Source organism: Anser cygnoides, chromosome 10, assembly GCF_040182565.1.
Source record: "Anser cygnoides isolate HZ-2024a breed goose chromosome 10, Taihu_goose_T2T_genome, whole genome shotgun sequence".
Classification (NCBI taxonomy): domain Eukaryota; kingdom Metazoa; phylum Chordata; class Aves; order Anseriformes; family Anatidae; genus Anser; species Anser cygnoides.
In genome coordinates, this window is record NC_089882.1 from 1773044 (window position 1) to 1795436 (window position 22393).

Consider the following 22393-nt stretch of genomic DNA (forward strand, 5'->3'; position numbering starts at 1 on the left):
TTATATGTTGAATATAGGACATAACAGCAACTCTTTCAAAGTTATTAAAATACCTAATGAAATTGCATGATGAAACTAGTCAAATCGAATCACATCCAGAAGTGATTCCATATCCATCTTGGGTTATATATGAATACCAACTTCTCACTAGGCTTTTATTTTAAGTATCTGTTAGATAAATGGACTCATGCTTGTTTGCTTACTTATGTTTACTTGTTTTTTGGGTTTATCTTTTTTTGTTTGTTTGCTTTTTTTTTGTTTGCTTGACGAACCTGATCTCCTTCTATGACAAAGTGACATGCTTAGTGGATGAGGGAAAGGCTGTGGATGTGGTCTACCTTGACTTCAGTAAGGCTTTTGACACCGTTTCCCACAACATTCTCCTCAAAAAACTGGCTGCTCATGGCTTGGACTGGCGTACGCTTCGTTGGGTTGAAAACAGGCTGGATAGCCGGGCCCAAAGAGTTGTGGTGAATGGAGTCAAATCCAGCTGGAGGCCGGTCACTAGTGGTGTCCCCCAGGGCTCAGTACTGGGGACAGTTCTCTTTAATACCTTTATCGATGATCTGGATGAGGGGATTGAGTGCACCCTCAGTAAGTTTGCAGACGACACCAAGTTAGGTGTGTGTGTCGATCTGCTCAAGGGCAGGAAGGCTCTGCAGGAGGATCTGGATAGGCTGGACCGATGGGCTGAGGCCAACTGTATGAGGTTCAACAAGGCGAAGTGCCGGGTCCTGCACCTGGGGCACAACAACCCCAAGCAGCGCTACAGGCTGGGAGATGAGTGGTTGGAAAGCTGCCTGGCAGAGCGGGACCTGGGAGTATTGGTTGACAGCCAGCTGAATATGAGCCAGCAGTGTGCTCAGGTGGCCAAGAAGGCCAACAGCATCCTGGCTTGTATAAGAAGCAGCGTGGCCAGCAGGTCTAGGGAAGTGATTGTCCCCCTGTACTCAGCTCTGGTGAGGCCGCATCTCGAGTACTGTGTTCAGTTTTGGGCCCCTCGCTACAAGAAGGACATGGAGGTGCTCGAGTGAGTCCAGAGAAGGGTGACGAGGCTGGTGAGGGGTCTGGAGAACAAGTCTTACGAGGAGCGGCTGAGGGAGCTGGGATTGTTCAGCCTGGAGAAGAGGAGGCTCAGGGGCAACCTTATCGCTCTCTACAGGTACCTTAAAGGAGGCTGTAGCGAGGTAGGGATTGGTCTGTTCTCCCACGTGCCTGGTGACAGGATGAGGGGGAATGGGCTAAAGTTGCGCCAGGGGAGGTTTAGGTTGGATATTAGGAAGAACTTCTTTACTGAAAGGGTTGTTAGGTATTGGAATGGGCTGCCCAGGGAAGTGGTTGAGTCACCATCCCTGGAGGTCTTTAAAAGACGTTTGGATGTTGAGCTTAGTGATATGGTTTAGTGAAGGACTTGTTAGTGTTAGGTCAGAGGTTGGACTAGGTGATCTTGGAGGTCTCTTCCAACCTAGATGACTCTGTGATTCTGTGATTCTGTTTGTTTGTTTTGTTTTTTCTCTGTTTGGTTTTTAACTAAATATCTTAAAACTGTTTTGTCAGTGCCTGACATGTTATGAAGGGTCCATCTTGTCTTCCAGGTAGACTGATGGCAGTGTACATAGTAATTTATACTTCAAAACTTTTGGGTTTTGTGCTATAATTTAAATCTTAGTGGGATATTTTAGGCATTTGATAAGATGTAGTCCTTTTTGCTTCTTTTATTTTCCCTGGATTCAGTGTATTTGACCTAACTAGATTTAGCCTTCAACACTGAACATTTTATGAGTTAATGGAAAATTTTTCAGTTATCATGTATTTAGGACAGAGCCAAAGATAGAGGTCATGTTAATTACACTGCTCCAGGGTTACTGTAGCTTCATGGTCACTTGACAAAAGAGAAGAGGTCTATTCAAGTGACGCCTGGCAAGAGAATTGAGTTTCTGTCTGTGATAGTCTCCACACCTGCCCACCAAGCTTCCCCTTCAGGCACAGAGGCCAATCTGTTGAGAATGACCTAGCCTGATGAAGAATCTATTTATATACAAATTTTAGTCCTTAACCAAAACCTGCCTTAATGCCAAGCAACTGGCCCAAATACAATCTTCTCAGCACCTTTTTTTTTTTTTTTTTTTACTATCTCAGAAACAAATAATTATAAATCGGACATTCACACATTCATAATACTTCCCCAAATTTAATAGTGCTTTACCACATATTTCTTTACTTAGCATCTATTTCCTTAATGCAATGGCATGAAAAAGAATGGTATACTCTTGAACTCCTGTGCCTTTTCAATTACATGCAAGCCTTGATGCAGTCTGAACTTAAAATGAAGTTAGAATGGCATATTGCATGCCAAGGTCGTCTTTGCTAGCCAGTCCCAACCTACAAAATTATACATGGATAATGTTCTCAATTTCAATAAACATTTTTAGTAAACCTACAATACTGGAAATTCCCCTTTTCAATATTACCCTGCCGTATTCAGATAATTACAATATATGCCTCAAGATTAATTCCCTAGATAGCTGAAGGTAGGATCTTCTAACGAACTAGCACAACTGTTGACACAGAACACCCCCAATGCTTCCTATATCCTAAGCTGGTGCATAATGTGAATGTGGGACATTCCACTCTCCACTTTTCTGTAACCTGAACAAGGCCTGAGCAGCATTGTATCAGAGAAGTGGAACAAACTCTTTAGAGTTTCTCGATACAACAAGAGTCACTGGGCTAAAAAAAAAAAAAAAAAAAAAAAAAAAAAAAAAAAAAAGGGCACTTTTTAATGCATATTCTCCCCCAGGCAAGTCTCATATACATCTGGGGCATAATGTCCAGCACACCAAAGTACTGAAGCATCCAATTTTCCTCGTATTCCAGTAAGGTCAATGAAGCGCTCAGTTACTCCGACTCCCCTCACCACTATCCTTCACTTCAGAACACAGGGGTTCTACCAGAGGTCTTTGGTGAATAAATGACCTCCATGTAACCTCAGTGTAGGTATAAATGAATAAATGACTTAACAGTGCATGGACCTAAATGAATAAACCTCTATCATATTGAAAGACACCAGGAGTTTACCTAGGAAAAATCAGATGGAAAAGACTCTGCAGGACAACTAAGGTAAACATATCTGGTCAAACTGTTTGGCAGAACTCAGAATTCCATGGGAATGTTTACTATAAAGGTGATGGTGCAATACAGCCTACAGCCAAATACAGCACTGAAAACTTTTACAATTTTGTTTTGAATTCTTCACTCCTATCAGTTGATGGTTTTATTATAAAAGAATAAATGTCAAGCTCAGGCCCTTATACACAGCCAAACAAACCTATAAATAATTTACTGTAAATAAGATTTTAAGACCTTTTTATAACGAAGTATAAGTTACTTACCCTACTACTACTATTACAAAATCCAATAAATTCCATCCATTTCTAACATATGCATTGGGGTGTAATAATAATCCATATGCTATAATCTTCAAAAATGTTTCAACTGTAAAAATTATCAGGAAGGCATATTCTACTTTTTCCTGTAAAAGACAAAGAGAAAGTAAAATGAAAGACAATGTAATTTAGCAACTCTTTTACTAGTTACAATTCGCAGTAAGAGGGTAAATTGTATTGATCAGGACTATGGAGATATAGTACTTCATGGCAGTTTATTTATGGGTTTTAATTGCACAAGATTTAATGATAGCTGCACTGACAAGGTTATAATCATATAATTGCATGAGATATTTCCTGTTTTCACATTCCACGAGACAAAAAGACTCCAGTTCTGCAAACATGGAAGCACTCTGGGCCTTTGCTTAAGTAAATAGTCCCACTCAGATCAATAGTATTCTTTATACTCATTAAAACCAGAAAATGCTGTAGAATAGGGTCCTGGAAACATCCTTAAAAGGTACGCAGTAGTATACTTACTTTCACTATTCTTTACATCAGCCTTTATTTAATTAGGACAGAGTTCTGCCTAATAAGGGAGTTTGAGACAGTGTCATTATGTACTATGGAACTTCAAAAAGTTATTGTAATCTATCTAGCAGGGTCTTAATTTAATTTTACTGTCTTACATCTTTTTCTTTTTTACGTGGAAGTTTATATTGACTTATTCTTCCTTCCACATCACTACTATTGCTTTAAATCATCCAAATATGGTTGAAGAAATTTTAATTTAGTGTATCACCACCTTGTATCATTGACATTCCAAATTCACATTTGCTTCAATACTTTTTTACAATATTATTAGCATCTTCATTTTTACCAAAGATCACATTTTAAACCAACATATATGTTGAATATCTTTTCAGAGCTAGTTGCATAATATTTTTGTGGCTTTTTCTTTCTAGAGTAATAGCATATTTGATTTGGATAAACTGTAAAAATCACTGCTATCAAAACAGGTTGATTAACACATTTTTTCTTTTTACTTTCATCACTTCATTGCTTTGTATAATCTTTGTTTTGTTACCTGTCATTATGCAAATATTAGAGCTAAGAATACAAGACAGAATGATTTTTTTTTGTTATTATTATTTTTAATTTGTTCAAGCACTCATGGCTATTGCTCACTATTACCACACACAGCATTAATTACATGGACCATAACTGCTCAGAAAAGACTACAAACATCTATGGAGCAAAGACATTACACAGAAAACTATGTATTTGCTATTTGTTATACATCCTGACACTTTCACACACAACCAAATAAAAAACAAACATGGTCCATTCACAATTTAAAAGGAAGATTTTTATAAACTCGTGCAGAGTCTGAATTCGAGGGGCCAGATTTCTTTTCCTCATGAAAAGGGCATTTAGTGTTGGTTATGTATAGGACATGATATATCCTTTTATAAATCTGACATTAGTGAATTAATAAATGGTAGAAGCTTATCCATAAATCACATAATCCCTTCCACCTCTAGCAAGTGACAACCTGGAATCACTATGAGAGGTAAGGATTTCCCTAATGTGAAGCAAAGATCCTGCTCTTCTCAATCCCATAGATCTGCATTTTCCCTCCAAATACTGCTTATAAACATTATAGATCTTCACCCAAAGCAGTTTCTCCTCAGCTATGTTGTTTTGCATGAGTTCTTCTGGCCCAGTGATACTAATTGATACCCTTCTCCAGTTATTTTTCCTAATTCGTATTTCAAAATCGTCCCTTCCACTTACCTATTAATTTATTACTGATAAACTGGAGCAATTACAGGATAAGAGTGAGGTGGCCTCACAGAAGCATGAACGCTTTGTGCACCAAGAGCCATCACAATTTTTTAGCTAGAAGGCACCACAAGGGTTACAATAATATGAATTATCAGCATTTCTGAGAACCATACTGCAAAAATGCTGAAATTCAACCAAGTCCTACCATGTATACATTCCACAATAACAGCTATTTCTGTCTCCCTGCATACGAGTCTGTAACTCGGGTATAGAAAGATAAATAATGTAAGACAACATAAGGAAGACAAAAATATTAGGTTGGCATTTGCTATAGGCAAAATACATATCAGTAGTCACAGTAGTAAAAACCAACACGAAACAAAAGCGGGGAAGCTTCATATAGGCAAATTTCACCAGCTTCCTACCGTGAAAGGAATGCAGGACTGGACCAACCCTTCTAGGCCATCACAACCAGTCTATTGTTATTATAAGGAAATATGTAATTTAATACTGCCCATGAACGTACCAGATTCCACCCTAATAACCATCTTTGCCCTTCACTGCTCCCCTTCCTGGAACGTCTTAATGCTCTACAGGTATTTGGGCTAGGAACCAGTCCTACGCCCAGTGAAACTTGCTTAATAGTCACGTACCCTAGCAGTTCATTTGTTACAGTTCACATCTAACAACTCTATCCTACCCACTTAGCACTCATCTTCCCGCACATTTTATTTCCCTTCTGTGGAAGCAGGACTGTTTCCTAGTTCTTAACCAGCATAGCAAACATTCCGTTCATGCAATATGTGATACAAGGCAAGCTCATTTTTTAAACCCAATGGCGGTAACTCTTACTGTCACTAGCTTACAGCTTCCGGTTAACAGATCAGGGAGAAAAATGCTATTGCAATTTCAGTGCAATTACTGTGAAGGTGTACCTTCCAAGCGAGATGGAAAATGATAATACTATGAAAACGAGCATTTTAGAGCAGCCAAGACAAAATGAAATCACGTTTTAGCACCAGTAAGAACCACTTTTATTATGGATAAATATGGCATGTGGAATACACATTTTTGGCATGTTCAGCACCTATTTTCCAATTTTTCAAATCTTCCTCTAGCATGTAGATCCCAAAGATGATTTTTGAATGTTATTCTCATCCTACTATTTTTTAAGTTCTACCTGTTCTAGAATCAACATAACAGGACCCTACTCCTCCTTCTTATCCTATTTTCTTTTTGAGGTATGCTGGAATATAGAAGAAAAACAGCTACGGCATGTGACCAAGATGAGCACTGGGTTCTGGCCCACTGAAGACCAGTAGCAGGTGGCACTAATCAGAAAGGAAACAGGCATTAGTACAGCTACTCCAAAGCAAGGCAGAGCTCTGGATGGGTAATTAACCAGCCACAGACAAGTCCTTTGTGACTCCTCCACAAGATCTGTTACCAGATGGTAGAAAAGCTACTTCTCTCTTCTCTTTCATTCTCTTCAATAATGTGAATTGGAAGACTCTACCCATTTCAGTTTGTTTTTTTGTTTGTTTTGTTTTGTTTTGTTTGTTTGTTTTAAAGAGACTTGAAAACTTTCATTTAACAATTATTTCCCAACCAATGAGGTGATCCTGCAAACTCCCTCTTTAACAAAACAAAGGGACTGCTTGTTTTAGGTGGGAATCATAGGAATGGGTTCCTACAGTTTATGCTATTTCTATCTGAAAATTTATTTCCCTGAAACTAAGCTTCAATCTCTGTAAAATGATATCAGAAAAATATAGTGAGATGAAAATCAATTATATTTTTACCCTGCATATTCTCCTGCAGAGTTCTGTTAGTTTAATGATAGCAGAAAGCCCTGCACATGCTTTTATTCATCTATTTTACTTTTGGTAGTTATTTTCATGAGTAAATTCTTATCTACTACGTGCTTATCTAGTTCTTAAAAGACTAACATGGAAAAAAGATGTAACTTTGCTTTTGCAAGGCATTATGATAATTTTTCATTATTAGTCATTTTGTTTTTACTAGTTCAGATAATGGTATTATTAATCTCATGCAGGGTAGATAGAATTCTCAGAAGTTTTAGAAAAAGGATAAAGAGTCCTAAAAACAAAAAGAAAGAATGAAAGGAAGAAATACATACTGGCACCCTGCTTCCTATGTTCACAGGGTAGCTCTACCTAATACAAATTCAGTGCGGACCAAGACTGCAGGATGTCCACATCTGAATAGCAGCTTGAGTTCTGCACTCAGAGCATTCTGAATTGCAGTGCATGAATAAAACTGAGAAGTCAGTGTGTGCCAAAGCAGAGGGGCCATATGAAACCTTGACAGCTGGACCAACAGAAACCTCATGAATTTCAGAAAAAAAAAGTGTAAAGTTCTGTACCTTGGGTAGAATAATTTCATTCTTCAACACAGGGTGAGAAAGGACCCAAAAGTCACAGTGGACACCAAGTTAAATATGTGCTCATTGTAAGACAAATTGCACACTGGGCTGCATTGGGAAGAGCGTGGTCAGCAGATTGTGGGAAATTATCTCAACTCTACACTGTGCTGTGAGGCTGCACTACTACTGCAGTTTGGGGCCTCTTAGTTCAAAAGCCATGTTGAGAAAGTGCAAACTCCAGCAAAGAAAAGATCACCTCTCCCTCAAAAAGGAGGTTAAGAGAAGGACAGTGACTATATAGAAGAACAGTGGACTATAATTATCTGCAGGGGAGTTACAAAGATGATGAAACCAAATGCTATGTAACAGCAGACAGTAAAATAAGGGGAAACAGCCACAAGCTCCATGGAGATAAGAAAAACTTCTCTGCCAACAGGGCAATGTGTCACTGGAACAGGTGGCCTCAAAGCAGTTGAGATTTTGAAGATGCAGCTAGACGAAGGCACAGCTGATCTGATCTAGTGCTGGCAACAGTTCTGCTAGGAGCTGAAGGTCTAGATAACCTCCAGAGGTTTCTTCCAGTTAATATTCCTGTTATTTTGATACATTTCACATAATTCTCACATGGGCACAGGGAAAAGTACAGACAGAATCAGGACAAGTACAACTACCTACATCCACTACACATTCAATATATGCCCCTGCAGTCTACACAGTGTTGAGCATTGTACAACAGTTTTCCTTCTTTTCTGTGGAAAAATGGAAATGTGTGCCCTAGTTCCAGAGTTTGCCCTGAGATATGTATATTCATAATGGATACAAGATAGAATTGGGGATGATGCTATTAACTGAGCCAATGGCACAAAGAAAGGATGCTTTTTTAACAGAATAGCTAATGGACATTCTAAGACCCAATTTCTTGAAAACCCTGTTAAAAAGGAAAACATTTGTATACATTGACAACTAAAGAGGTAAATTATTTTCAATGCTTTTTCTTTGTTTCCTCCTTTTTCCTTCCTCTCTTCCTTTTTTCTTTTTTCCTTTTGTCTTTTCATTTTCCTTCCTGTCTTCATGCTCTCACATTTTTTTTTAAATTCACATTGTGTCTTCCACGGGGTCCAGAGGAGTGATTTGGCACACTGGTTAACACCAATATCCAAAGTATACAGGCTGTGCTTTCTTTACAGACTGTTTTTCAGTAAGTGGGCAGCCAACAGATGTTCTTATACAAACTGCAAAGCTGACAACCTGCTCACCCTCAGGAAGGTACTGGCAGTCCCTCCTCACACTTCTGTCACCTTCTCCCAGTCACTAGGGACATCATCCATCTTTACCTCTGCAACCTAGGTAGATCTACACGCCATACACCACCTAGTGCATCCAGAGCTTAAGCAAGCATTACTCAAGAGTACTCAAAGTGTAATCATCCCATTTTCAGTATTACCGCAAGGGCTGCAGAGGCAGGTTTTCTATGTAAAGCTAAAGCAGTAAGTGATAATTTAAGAATACAGATGGAAGACTGCAGTTCTAATGGATTATGAAGAACACATCTCTTATTTTTCTCTATGGTGGAGAAAACTATCCCTGCACATTTTATTTTGTTCATATTAGCTGAGATCTAAGTGAATAATTTATTCCATTAAAAATGGAAGTAGGAACACTCAGAAATAAGACAACTGAACTAAAAATAAGGATACCTGTATGACTGAGGCCCTGAAAAATATCTGTATTGAAAAGCAACTGAAAAGACCATTTTGCTTCTACAGATCCAATTAGAAATTGTATACAATTACTAACATCTATTATGGCACTTAGTTCTAGATTGCATTACAAAAGTATCAGGTTAAAAACTGATAGCTGTAAATCTAAAGATGTTAGGGAGCACAAAAATATGTGTTACTAAGGATCTAATCGTATTGCAGTACAGATTAACAGCAGTTTGCTCACTGACTTGATTCCAAGCAGAGCTAGGTCCTCTATCTTCTCAGAGGGCCAACTCCTGCCAGGCTGTCTAACACTTCTGTTAATGTTGCTCAAACCCTTGAAGTCTCAGAAATCTCTTTATGAATATGTGATGCAACAACAGGACAGGTTAGATATGTGGCCATTCTCATAATGCAACAGACCATCACCCTCCACTTTGATATCAATAATTTAGTACCAAAAAAGGCTACCTTTATCCACTGAGTTTCAGTGAAGTCATTAGAACATTTTCTCAGCAAAGAAATGTTTGCATTCTTATTTTAAGTAAATCAGCTTAGCAGAAACCCTGTTGCTCAGGAAGAAATCTTTTTTTTCTACCCTTGCCAGATGGCATACATTAGTCATCATTTATTATCCTCATATTTTCAAAATCTCTGAACAAAATAGGCAAAGCTACTGCTACATATTTGAACATGACACACTGAAACTCAGCATATAACTTAAGATGTCTCACAAGAAAATTGCTTCAAAATAAAAAGTCCTTGGTTTGCAAAACCTTAATATATTATGTTATATAATTAAGAGTCTTCTCATATTAATTCCTACTCCCTGGGCATCAAAGATTTGGATTAATTCTTAACTGTGGAAATGTATTTTTGCATCCAAAGTAAAATGCATGTATCAGAATAAAAACTGCTTATCAGAGGCAGATCAGAGACTCCATTTAAGGGAAGTAATTGAACTGATCACCCTTCTGCAGATCAGCCATGCAGAAAACCAGATACAGATATCATTTTACGTATATGTTTGACCAGCAATGGTTCCTCACTTTTAATTGCTCCTAGGGCACCCTCCTCGCCACATCTCAGAGAATAAAGGTTTAAACGGATTTCAGATTCCTGAGGACTAGGATTCTCACTGGAAAAGAAGTGCAGAGCTTGTGTAGCCAATATACCTCAAGGAATCAGTTAAATGCTCACATGGACTCCACTTTCGGTAGCTAAATTTTCTGTACGTTTTTAATCGAGTAGTAGCTGTCCTCCTTACATAGTAACTGCTGAACAACTCTATTAAAAAGACACTCCATCTAGAAATATATACTAAAGAAAAAACATTTTTGCATATGCGTGGACAAAAATCTGAGATTTTTTTTTCCAAAATTCAAAAGGCAGTAGCTGGAAATGTACTGAGGTGGCTAATCCACTTTCGGATGTTAACTTGTAATGTGTCTTTATGCATTCAGAAGTCTATCTGGGGAAAATCTATCCAGAAGTCAAAGTCTAAACACATTCTTTAATTTACAAAAATTTCTACTACAAGTAAAAAAAATTTAGCTTCTGCCACAGTTGTGAAAGTCTTGAAGAATAAAAAAGAAATGAATGCTTTGGCTCAGCGGTAAAATCCAGGGCAGCTCTGGGCAGGAATTTAGCATGAAGCTAAGAAATATCTTCAGCCTTCTGTAGCTCTTCATAGGACACAACCATACTACCAGAGATCCACGTTTTGACTCTTACTACTGGTACATCCAATAGCAATGTTGATATTTAAGAGTCATTACCAAACACGCATTCTATATTCAGAAGGTACTGCTGACACTAAGTAATTGCTACACACTGTGAGCATTTTTAAACCAGTTTATATAAAACTGAAGGGATGTCATGTTCTTAATAGCACTGCTGAATGACAAATCTCACTCACAGAATTATCACTGTTTCCAAAGAGGATACAAACTGTTTTCATCTCATTTGAACTGTGAATTCACAATCGTTTGGTACAGCCACAATTAACAGTTCCACTCTCTAGACCTCAAGCAGGCATGTATGCCTGCAAGAAAAGAATGCACAATGGGACAGCTCAGAAATACTGTGCACAGCCAATGAGCAAAATGGATTTGTAAGCCATATGCTGAAATGTAATTAAATTCAAGTGCAATTAAATTCCGCTTTTTGACCAATGTAATCTGAAGTAAAATTTGAATAACTTAAGTCACCAAAACAGTATCTCAATTTTCAAAAACAGTTTTAGGTTGCACTAATGCCCATGCTTTCATCTGCCAGATGCTGGCAGCCACAGATAGATGACTAAGCAGATCATGTTTAACACTGATTACTTTTTTTTTATTTCCTGCAGTCACTTCCCCTAAATGCGCTGTAAACCTGCATTTCGCCTTTGAATGTGATTGCTTCTCATACGTTTAATCATGGTGTTTTTTTTTTCCCATTTTACCTTGTAAATAACACAATTATGGAGATATAGTTACACACCTCAGCTCTATAAAGAATGATTTGTACAGACAGGAAAATGGTACATCCAGATGACAATTTTTCATGCTGGAAACAAGCCTCTGTGTAGACCCATTCTATTTTTGTACATGCTGTACAAAATCTTTGCATTTTCTATGTGTATGTTATTACACACACTATTCCTACTCTCCTACATTCCCTTGTACAGCACAGGCTTTTTCTGATTCATACTGTTCTGAAGGAACAAGGTAAACGGCATGATTTTGGAAAAGTACTCACGAGTGACTAAATACGTAACTGACCCACCAATTTACCATCAACTGAAAAATTATCCAAAAAACAAAAAAAAAAAGGAACAATGATCAAGAAAGTATTTCTCCATCAAAAGGAAAATTTGAGTTCTCCTGAGTACAGTACATCACTTAGCAATAACTATATTTACAAAGTGTGAAAGGCAAGTTGTAGAAATGCCAATAGGTAGCGGAGTGCAAGTTTCAACCCTAAATCCATACTAACTCCTACTGAAGATTAAGCACAGCTTGCCAAAGGATCTGAATTGCACAACAGAAAGCAGGCCAAGCAAGCAATAAAGAATATAACTCGAATAGAACCCAAATTACTTGGGTGTATTTCTACTGCCCTCTTATTTAATTGATTATATTCAGGAAAATAAACTCAGCAAAGTAAGGAAGTAGGAAACAATGCTTATGTATACTGTCACATATTTTTACCTTATGCAGTTGACTAGAGTCAGTGTCAAGAGATGAATTAAACATGTATCTAGTCAGAAAACAGCATTAAAGTAATCTTAAACATATTTTGGTACTCTCCAGCAATTTTGTTTATAAGGGAGCAGATTTTGGCTAGACACTGTGGGGAGGGAGGAAACATACTCAAATTCTCAGAGAATTTTTAAACCATTTTCTAATCCCTGTAAATTCGCCTCTGACCGTACAGAAACCAACAAGCAGAAAACAAACAGGTGCACTGACAGCAACAAATCCAGTACTTTATAAACTTATGTTAGAACGTAGAAAACTTTCAAGCATTCTGAGACTAGTAACAAGCCCACATTTTATGTTTAACTTAAAAAATTTCTTTAAAACAGACTTCCCAGAATGTTCAAAGTGAAATCAAAAAAAAAAAAAAGGGCAAGGTGGGTTAAAAAAAATGCATTTCGGCAATATTTCATTCATGTACAAAATAGAAATATATTAATGACTACCAACAAAGATGACATACTTGTCATTGTCTTCAATCTACCCTGCTTATATATTCTCTCTTCTGGTCTTTTCCCCTCCCTGTTTTTTGTTTTTTTTTTTTTTTTTTTGTGGGAAAGCAGTGCTCCCTACGTGCACTTTAAGAAGGATATGACTTACTGTTATTACTTTCATTTATTTTATTTGTAAAATTAAACAAGCAAATAATTTAAGTGTTTAAGTCTTTTCATAAGCTAGCAGTAGGTTTTAAATTTTTTTATGAACAATGAATGAAAATGGCTTTAATTTCAAATATTCTATCTAAAATACACTCAAAAATATTTCAAAATAAGGCAGTTCAGTCTACCACCTATTCCATTGCCCTTTTCGCTTTCTTTTCCCCCAGCAAGCATCTTCAAACATAACAGTCTACAAGATTCATTGTATTTATTTCATTTTTTCTTTCCTTTGCACATATTGAAACAGAGCAGAGAAACAAAGCAGGACAGGCTACAGAAGTGAAGTATTTTAAAAAATCAGTAAGTGGTTTAGAATACTAGAGGATGTAAATCCTCTAGACCGGGATAATAACGTTAAGAAATTTGATCAGACAAAGAAATATGTATTTAGTTCTTTGTTTCTTGTTTAATGTTTTCCAGCATCAGACCAACATTAGAATTTCACACGGATGGTGTCAAATGCAATGCATGTTGTGGATATGATATATATATATACAGCTTGTATACTGTGGAGTATGGTAGTTAGATAACATGTTCAATTGTGAAAAAATCTAATGGCTTTCTGGTAATGACATGCTACATGTTCTACATGTTCTATAACCTCTTTGGATTTTTTTTTTCTAGGAAGAATTTCTTATATAGTTAGATATACATTAATTTACATTGTATTTGTTAGGAGGTAATATGCAGTACTGCACTATAAAAAATAACTCTCAGAGTAATTCTGGGAAGACTGCACTACTTATGAGCAGACAGCCTGCCAGAGCATTAGAAATCATAAGCTACAAAAACGTCAACAGCAACAATGTTAATGAAATAAACTTTTACCTATAGGAGAAGGCAACATAGAATACTTTTTGTAGACACTGTTCAAAACAAAGATGTGAAGAACAGAAAAAGAGTTTATCTGAACTGACAGTAGAATGGTCTGCAATACCCATGAAAATGCAAAAGCACAACTTTATCCTTGATTGCCGCAGTTTGCTGAACAAATTCTACTACTTATCCTCACCTATGATTGTTTCTGAACCAAATGGCTGAAGTGTCTAATAAAAATTTTACTCCTCAGTCATCAAAAAAATCCAAGCTTTTCTCCTGACAAGATATTGATGAGTTAATACTTTGTAGTAAACTCCAGATATGCAAAATTTACATTGACTGAAGAAACTGGGATTTTCCTGCAGGAAGACAATGCAGGGTGATTCCCATTTTGTGTGGCCAGTAATTAAGTATTTGGATAACAATGAAAGGAAAGACCTCTATATTTCTTTCAACTGGAACAGAAGGTTCAATGAACATGAGAAGTGCATTTTGTTTATTCATCAGACTAGTGAGGGTCAGATTGTTCTGGCCGTTTCATAATCATGAAAATGCTGACTTCTGGAGCAAACAGTTGCAAGGAGAACTGTACTCTTTTGCCATAATAGTCTTCAATGGAAACCCTTTGCTCCCTAAAATAAAGGGTATTAGCCCGTACATTCCTTGCAAATCTGGACCACAAGGAAAAGAATTAAGAGGTGGAATGGTTCTCTGTGCACATCGAGGAGCTCCAAGAAAGAAAAAAAATAGCACAGTTAAAACACCAAATTCGTACTCTGTCCACATACGAGATCAGTGACATATATGTCTTTATTTCATCTGTGCTCAAATACTGGTAGACTCTTCTGAAAATTAATATTAAAAATTAAGAACTTATTTAGCTAGTTTCTAGTAATGGCACCATGTTGAAGACTTACTATTTTCTGTATTTTAACCTATATGCCACACTAGTAAAGTGTTCAGCGGAAGTAACGATAAGTGTACTAGCTTAGAAAGAAATAAACCTCTGGAATACTACCTATAGTCATTGCTGAAACACTAGAAATACTTACAAAATTAAAAAGTAAATTGAAAGAAACGGAATAAAGTTGAAAAAAACATGTGTTTGTTCTTCATCCCTTATACCTTTTAATTCAAATAAAAAAGATTTCTTACATAGTATTCCCTCCCCAAAAAAATCTTTAAAAAGTACTCAAAGGCAATGTACTAGACTTGGCCTAAAATAACTATATCAATTCCTGTGATCTACAGATCAAACCTTAGCGATAAAGTCTGCAACTTCTGATAGAAAGAAAAATATGAAACTGCCTGCCCTAAAGCCAAATTTCTTTCTTCTCTACAGATGAATCAGTTTTTATTCTCTCTTGTCAAATGTTACTAACATTAGTTAGTACTCCCCCAGTAGCTGCTGCAATTACAGTTTCAGATTCTGCAAGTGACTAGGCTTGTTTGTTTTTTTAATCACTAGCTAGCCTTAATATTAAAGGCAGTAAGCAATGCTCAGAAAATCTCACACACTTCTAAGTGTATCCTTGCAATTTCAGTTATAACACAAAGTAATTTTCTTCCTCATTCCAACACAATTTAGTAGCCCAGGAGATTAATTTAGGTTGAGTTTCTTATTCCATTTTCCACTTCTCCATACAGAGCAATATTTATCAGGAAGATTGTCTTGTTTTTATTATTCTTATCTGAACTGCATCTAAGCTTTTTTCACTTATTTCAGAGATCAGTCTTGATTTCCAGAGAACACCGTGTCTGGAACAATATATTTGTAAGTACTCTGTCACAGTTTCAAGTTCACTTCCACTATCTCTATAAGGCAGTTTGAGTATACCAACACTTGCTTTTTCCCCATCCATAAAACAGCTCTCCAGGTGATGTAAAATAACTCAGTCCCTATAACTTGCTCACAGCTACTCAGTGAAATAGCCCCTAAAGCATATTTACAAGTTGTGTTCTCACAAGTAATTATATGGAACAAGATACTACCCTTTTGGAAAAAATATAGACTTTTTACACCTCAGGAATTGTAATCAGGTCTACCACAACTATTTTCAAGTAGGCGAGAAAAATGATTACTTTTATTAGATACAAATCACAGAGACATAGAATGCATTCTTCAGTTGTATGCACAGAATTTCAACAACACTCCTTTGCTCAAGATGTTTATGTGGAGTCAGTCCTGTACTTTTCCAACTTCTTCTACTTCCATACTTGTTAAGATGAAAAAGCGATCATTAGGAATTCAGCCTCAGCTTGGCTAATTTGATCTCATACATTCTATAGAAATGTGCTCTTAAATTCATATGAGACATTCCTATGTGTTTGTATATATAAGTTCTACTAATGACACACAGCCTGCCTGGCCCACCTGGACAGTCCATCCCAACTGTCATTTTGCCAATGAGACAGGGAGAGTATGTACAGCCAAAAAGTCAGAGTCTATGTATTACAGTTAAAAATGGGCACTTAGTACATTTAAGTGAGGACTCAAGTACATGAAAAAAGCAGAATAAAAATCAAGAGAGTTGGTTCCTTGTTTTAAGAATATACAAACATTACCATTGAACAGGCACATTATGGTACCAGTGCTTTTGGGACTGTGTTAAACTGTAGCTAAAATTTTGATGTAAAACTATTTGGCTGGACAGAATGAATCACCATCATCTGTTAAAAAAAATCAGAAAAACTACTGTATTACTAATAGCGTTCATCACCTCCAGAAGAAGGAGAGAACCCGTTATATTGTAAACCTAAGGTGTCATCTGTTAACCTATCCCTCATTGTCTGTGCAGGATGGATATTAGATTAGGGCCACAACGTCCTCCTTTGATTTTGAACATTTTATGTTATCTCTCAAGTATGAAACTGTTTACAACACTGAAGAAATTCAGATTACAACAGCGGAGAATTCTTCTGTTGCATAAACATGCAAAAAATAAAAAATCTTCATCACCTCTGATGAATGTGAGTGTCTAAGTGAGAACATTTTACAGCCAGAAAAGGTGAATTCAAAATGTTATGACTCCCACTGTTTGAGTGATTTGAAGATTGAAGAACGCTCTTATAAAATTTTATGATTCTATTTTAAGTTTTAGTAAGTGTAATAACTAAGATACAAATCTCTCCATCTTAACGGCCTGGAAAGACACTAAGACATGGAAATAAATTTATACTATACTTTGATCTTTGAAATAGCTATTTGACGCATTGACATATATTCTCACAATCCGGTACTACAATATGCAATGGCCAGTGTAAATACTGGAAAAACTGAGGTTTGAAACCCTTAACCTGGGATAAAAGTTAAAAGGAATTTCCTCTGCAAGTCCTTAAATCAAAATTACTTTAGCATAGGCAAATACCATTTTATACTCTTTTGCTAATGGGCCATTTTATATTGCAAGTTTTCTACTGTATGATTCCATAACAAACACCAATCCTTTGAATCTGGAAAGAGTTGAGGGTCTTCATCTTTGCAGAAAAGATGTTCAACTCTGCAACGTGCAAATCTGCAAGATGAAACATTCAATACTCTGCAAGATGAAGTCCTCAAAGATGAACAAAATGCTTTAATTAAAACTATTTCTTTTGCTCAGTGCTATTTCTAACTTAGGATTTGCCAAAGGCATTGTTTTACTCATGTTTCGATGGAATACTTAGCAAGCGTGAAATAGATGGCATCTCCTCTGTAGCAAAAGTGAAAGGTTGACTTCTGCCTAGGGCATCTTTTATTTTCTATGAAAGCTTAGAGGTAGAAACTGAAGCATGATAATTGAACCTTGAAGAAAAAAGTAGTGACATTATAACAACTGTTTGCATGAAGTGATAAATATTTTGTATTGAGTTATTTAATTTTTCAGATTAAATTGATAGCGTTAATAAACATTAAAGCTATACCATACTAAATGGAACATGCTAATAGTTGGTAAACCCTGCTTATATGGCTCCAAGTAAAGATGCAGGTTACTATCAACAAAAGATAGATAATTCCCCTAATTGTTTTTTTTAATAAATTTCAGCATTTGCATTTAATATACATAGCATATTAAAAAGGTAGTTTTCATATTTTCTAGTGCCCAAGGCAGTGGAAAGAACAAATGATGTAATACAAGCGGGTAAAACCTGAGGCAATAATACATCATAGTCAAAATCCAATGTTTTTGCTTAAGTGACATGCACATTTGCACTCAAAAGTTTTGCCATTTTCCTTTGGTTAAAGGTATCAAAGCAGCAATCTCCTAGTGAGGTGTGTCAGAACTAATGTAGCTGTATGTAGTTCACCGTAATTGAAAATAATTCATGCTGTCACATTTACTGTAACGAGAGGTCACATCTCAAGGGCCATAAATGTTGTTCACATTAATCATAACTGACACCTTCCTCCTCCTTCAGGGAAATTCAGCCATATTACAAGACTTAGTTCACGTCCTTTTTAAGCATCTGAACTCCTTTCTGTTTTCTGGGGAAAGGGGGGAGGGTGAGGGAAGAGGTTATTTGGGGTGGGGTGGGGGGTCTGCTTATTTATTTGTTTAAAAATAAGCAAAATAACAGCAACAAATTGTGCCTTGTACATTATACAGTTATCTCACAGAAAAGCACATGATAAATACAATTACATTGATCTCCAAAATTCCCACAGATGACTAAAAATAATGATTTACAATCTGCCTATTCTGGGTGGGAGCACAAACATTCCCTAAATAACACATGCATACATGCCATGTTCAAAAGCAGTAGTTAAGAACGCAACATACTACACAACCACCAAGTGGACTGCATACATTAATCTTTTACTAGTAATGAAAGACAGTACAATTGTGGAATGCTAAGATCACATAACAAACGTATTTCTTTTTGAACAATAAATATGTATCCAGCATGCCTGGACATGAATCTCTATTCTCAACATGTCTATATATTTCAGGACTGTTATTTAAATTATGATAGCATTTTCTTTCTGCAATATGAACAAGTTACTTGCTTTTTTTACTACATATAAGACTAAACCTTTTGTTTTGTTTGACAGAGCCAAATGATTGAAGAAAGCTCTTGAAAGCACGGAAAACCTGTACTCCATGTATAATTAATACAGTTTACAGAAAGTGACGAGCTTTTAATTCTGTATGTTTAGTTTATCCTGAAAATAGGGTTAAAAGGTTGAAGTTGCCAAAGAATTAAAAATGGCATGCAAAAATGCATTGGAGATAGTATGATGTACTTGTTGACCAGAGAATAACCTTCATTTCTTGGTTTGATTTTTGTTGGGTGGAGTAATAACTGACAAACAGCATGTTAGCTCAGACTTAAAAGCCTGTTTGTTTGTTTGTTTGTTTTCCCCTGACATTCATTCATAGAAATGCAAAATGTAAGTTCTCATTTCTTCACATGAGCAAATGTTTATTAGATATAGACTCACTGATGACTCTCAGAATTAAGTATTAAACCAGTGAAGAACAAAATAGGAACACAAAGGCAGCTTCAATTCTACAATATTGTATATTACAATAAATTGTTATTTTTGGAAGGCAGTTTAGATCTAAAACAATTATTTAAAATGGCCACATAGCCGTGTAAGAATATCTGCTGTATGATTATTTTCTAGCAGAGTAATGCCATGGATTATTCCTGTTATTTTTTGTTAATCTTAACTATCCTTACATTTTTAACAACACCACTCAACACTTCAAAAATAAACCTAGGTTTTGGTTTTAAACAGGTACCCACTTCACATTTGAATATTTCCACACTATCATATTTTTCTTGGGCCACTATCTACAATACTCTGTAAGAAGGTTCTTGTGCAAAGCGTAGGTAGGAATGAAAATGTAACATATTTAAAAATGGTTCTCCAGCTTTGGTTTTCTCACCTGAAATGTAATTCCATTGTTTTCTCTGTATGAGGCATTTCAGCCCAAGTACTACACTTATTCCTAATTTCACAGATTGTCATTAATCCTGTATAGTGCCAAGATATTATCCTTTAGGAAAAGAGCTCAAGAATGAGTGAAACTATATTCCAATAAATCATCATGACAGTACTGCCTCATCGTTACAGAAAATATAAATAAATACCTACAGGCCCTTCTAACCAATGAGACTTTGGGTTTACAAAGACCACCTTTACTGTTTTACTAAGAATAAGCCATTTTTTTAAAAAAAATGCACTTAGATAAGAAGTGAAATATTATTGAAGCCTAAGAGACTACCACTATGTGACCCAGGTGCTTGCTTAGTACTCTGGGTAATTCAGCAACTCATCATTCACCACTTCTAAAGGCTATGCAGAGAACCAGCAGTAGCACCAGTTAAGTCCTGAATAAACTATTTTATCTTTTTGCAGATATTCTAAGGCTTATTTTTGTACAATAATATTGACTAACAAAACAGTCTAGTACTTTATTAGGTTTGGGGGTTGTTCAAGAGATATTTTATTAAAACGTCAGTAAACTCATCAGATTTCTGAGTTTCTCCTATTTTATTTCTTGATTCTTCACCACACTCTTTCCCAGCACAGATGACAGCATTTCAATATGTGAAGTCGTCCCAGTTTTGGGGGCCCAATCCTCCAAACATGAATGTCTTGTTCACTCCCACAGGAAGTCTGTTCCTCTATCTCACCCCTCTGGTGTTTAGAAAGCTTTCTAATCTCCAGTATAACTTTACTCACAGCTAGTTGATACCCAATTGTTTGTGAGCCAACGCTATAGTTTAACTTAAGCAGCTTCTCTCTCTATCATATTCCCCCAATGAAATTCTCCCACAGTCTTCAATTTTCCTAGCTGAAAAATGTCAAGCTGTTACAGTTCACTCTTACAAAAAAAAAAAAAAATCTTTCCACAATCATCCTATTATCCTAATTAATTGATCCAATAGAGGATTATGAATTTACCCTCTATCAGAAGTGTCAGAGTAAGCACATAAATCTGTTATTTAATTTTAAAACACACATTTATTTACATGTCTCTACTTCAGTGAACATTTCTAAACTTCAAATCCTTCCTTCAGGGTCAAAACTGTCCCCACTTGAACTCCACCGAAGAATCATCTCTAGTTTTTTCCAATCACCTTTGATCAATATTTCTTACACTATTTTTTGAGACACCATAGGCTGACATTTCAGCCAGGGCACCTCAACTATTTTCCCCCTCTAAAAAATTTACAGAGCTTTATAACATTGAACATGTTGGAGTTCTTTGCATGGGGTTCCTCAAAATGTATGTGAACTTTCTTAGAAGAAAAAATGATTGTTTGTTTTGCTTTAAGTTGTCTTTTCCCATGTTACACAAGCCTTGATGATGTCTGCACTGTTATGTATTTATCTTCTCTAAAGTTAGACAATATTCTCATCTAAGTCAAAAGGAACAGTACTGAACCTAGAACTTGGAAAGTATCCAGTGACACTTCATTGTAATAATGTTTTGTTTGGATGAAAGATGTTGGACAAATACAAAGCCTTTTTTCTATTGTCACAAAACAAGGTTGGATCAGGTATTCAGGCTATATACTTGTCATTTAGATTGTGGCAGTGATAAAAGCAGAGACAAGCTAGCCAGGCAATCAGCCCCTGATATTACTGAAAAAATCCACATTTCTGTTAAAAAAAAAAAAAGTCATATTAGAGGGCAGAAGAACTTTCACCTTTATTTGCCATCTTCTAGAAGCATGATTTGCAGGGACTATGCTATGTAGCTGTTTATTTTTGTGTTATGTTTTCTCTGCTGCATACTGACATAGAAAATTTAAAATGCTGTCATTTATGTTTTTTCTATCTTTTGAATGAGTGTATCCTTTCATATGAGCTTGCTTTCCCAAGGGATAATAAAAATATTACAGAAAGGGCCATTCTAATACCACTTAGCCAAACTGAGAGAATATGTTTTGAAAACTAGCCTATAGATTATTGCAACTATTACCCCACCTCTAACAACAAAGAATACTGGAGGACTAAATGCTTTATGCCTCAGCTAGGTTTCAGTTCATTACATAAGCAAGTGCAGTACAGACATGTCATCAAATGACAGAATGAAATTACAGGGTAAATTTTAATTTCTGAAGAATTGTGTTGAGACACCATCCACACTCCCTCCAGAAAAGCATACAGGTCTCAAGAAAAGGCCAATTTAGAATAATTTAGCCCAGCTGCTGGCTGATTCAGAAAATTTTCTGAACAAAAATCCAGTCTCAGGTCAGTTGCTGGTTGTGTAGAACACTTTTTTAAAGGACCTGAGAAGCTGCAGCTCAGGCAGCAAAATAGCACTGCAATGATGACACAACGTAAACAGTGAAATCAATTTGATATGCTGTGCTGTCTTCAAGACAAACTGATACCAAGCTTGCTTACCTCCCTGGGTGTGAAAATTTACAAAATTCCACAGAAAGTATGCTTCAAGTTGGCAACAAGGAA

General features: G+C 36.3%; 1 protein-coding gene across 12 annotated transcripts in view; it reads right to left on the minus strand.

Annotated features, from left to right (window-relative positions):
• The window catches only part of CACNA1D (calcium voltage-gated channel subunit alpha1 D), a 185853-nt gene that overhangs the window by 117802 nt on the left and 45658 nt on the right, over window positions 1-22393 (minus strand). For all 12 annotated transcript variants that reach the window (XM_067003174.1, XM_067003173.1, XM_067003179.1 and 9 more), the window contains exon 4: window positions 3393-3532. In XM_067003174.1, the coding sequence (XP_066859275.1) occupies window positions 3393-3532 (140 nt within the window). The remainder of the gene's footprint in view (window positions 1-3392; window positions 3533-22393) is intronic.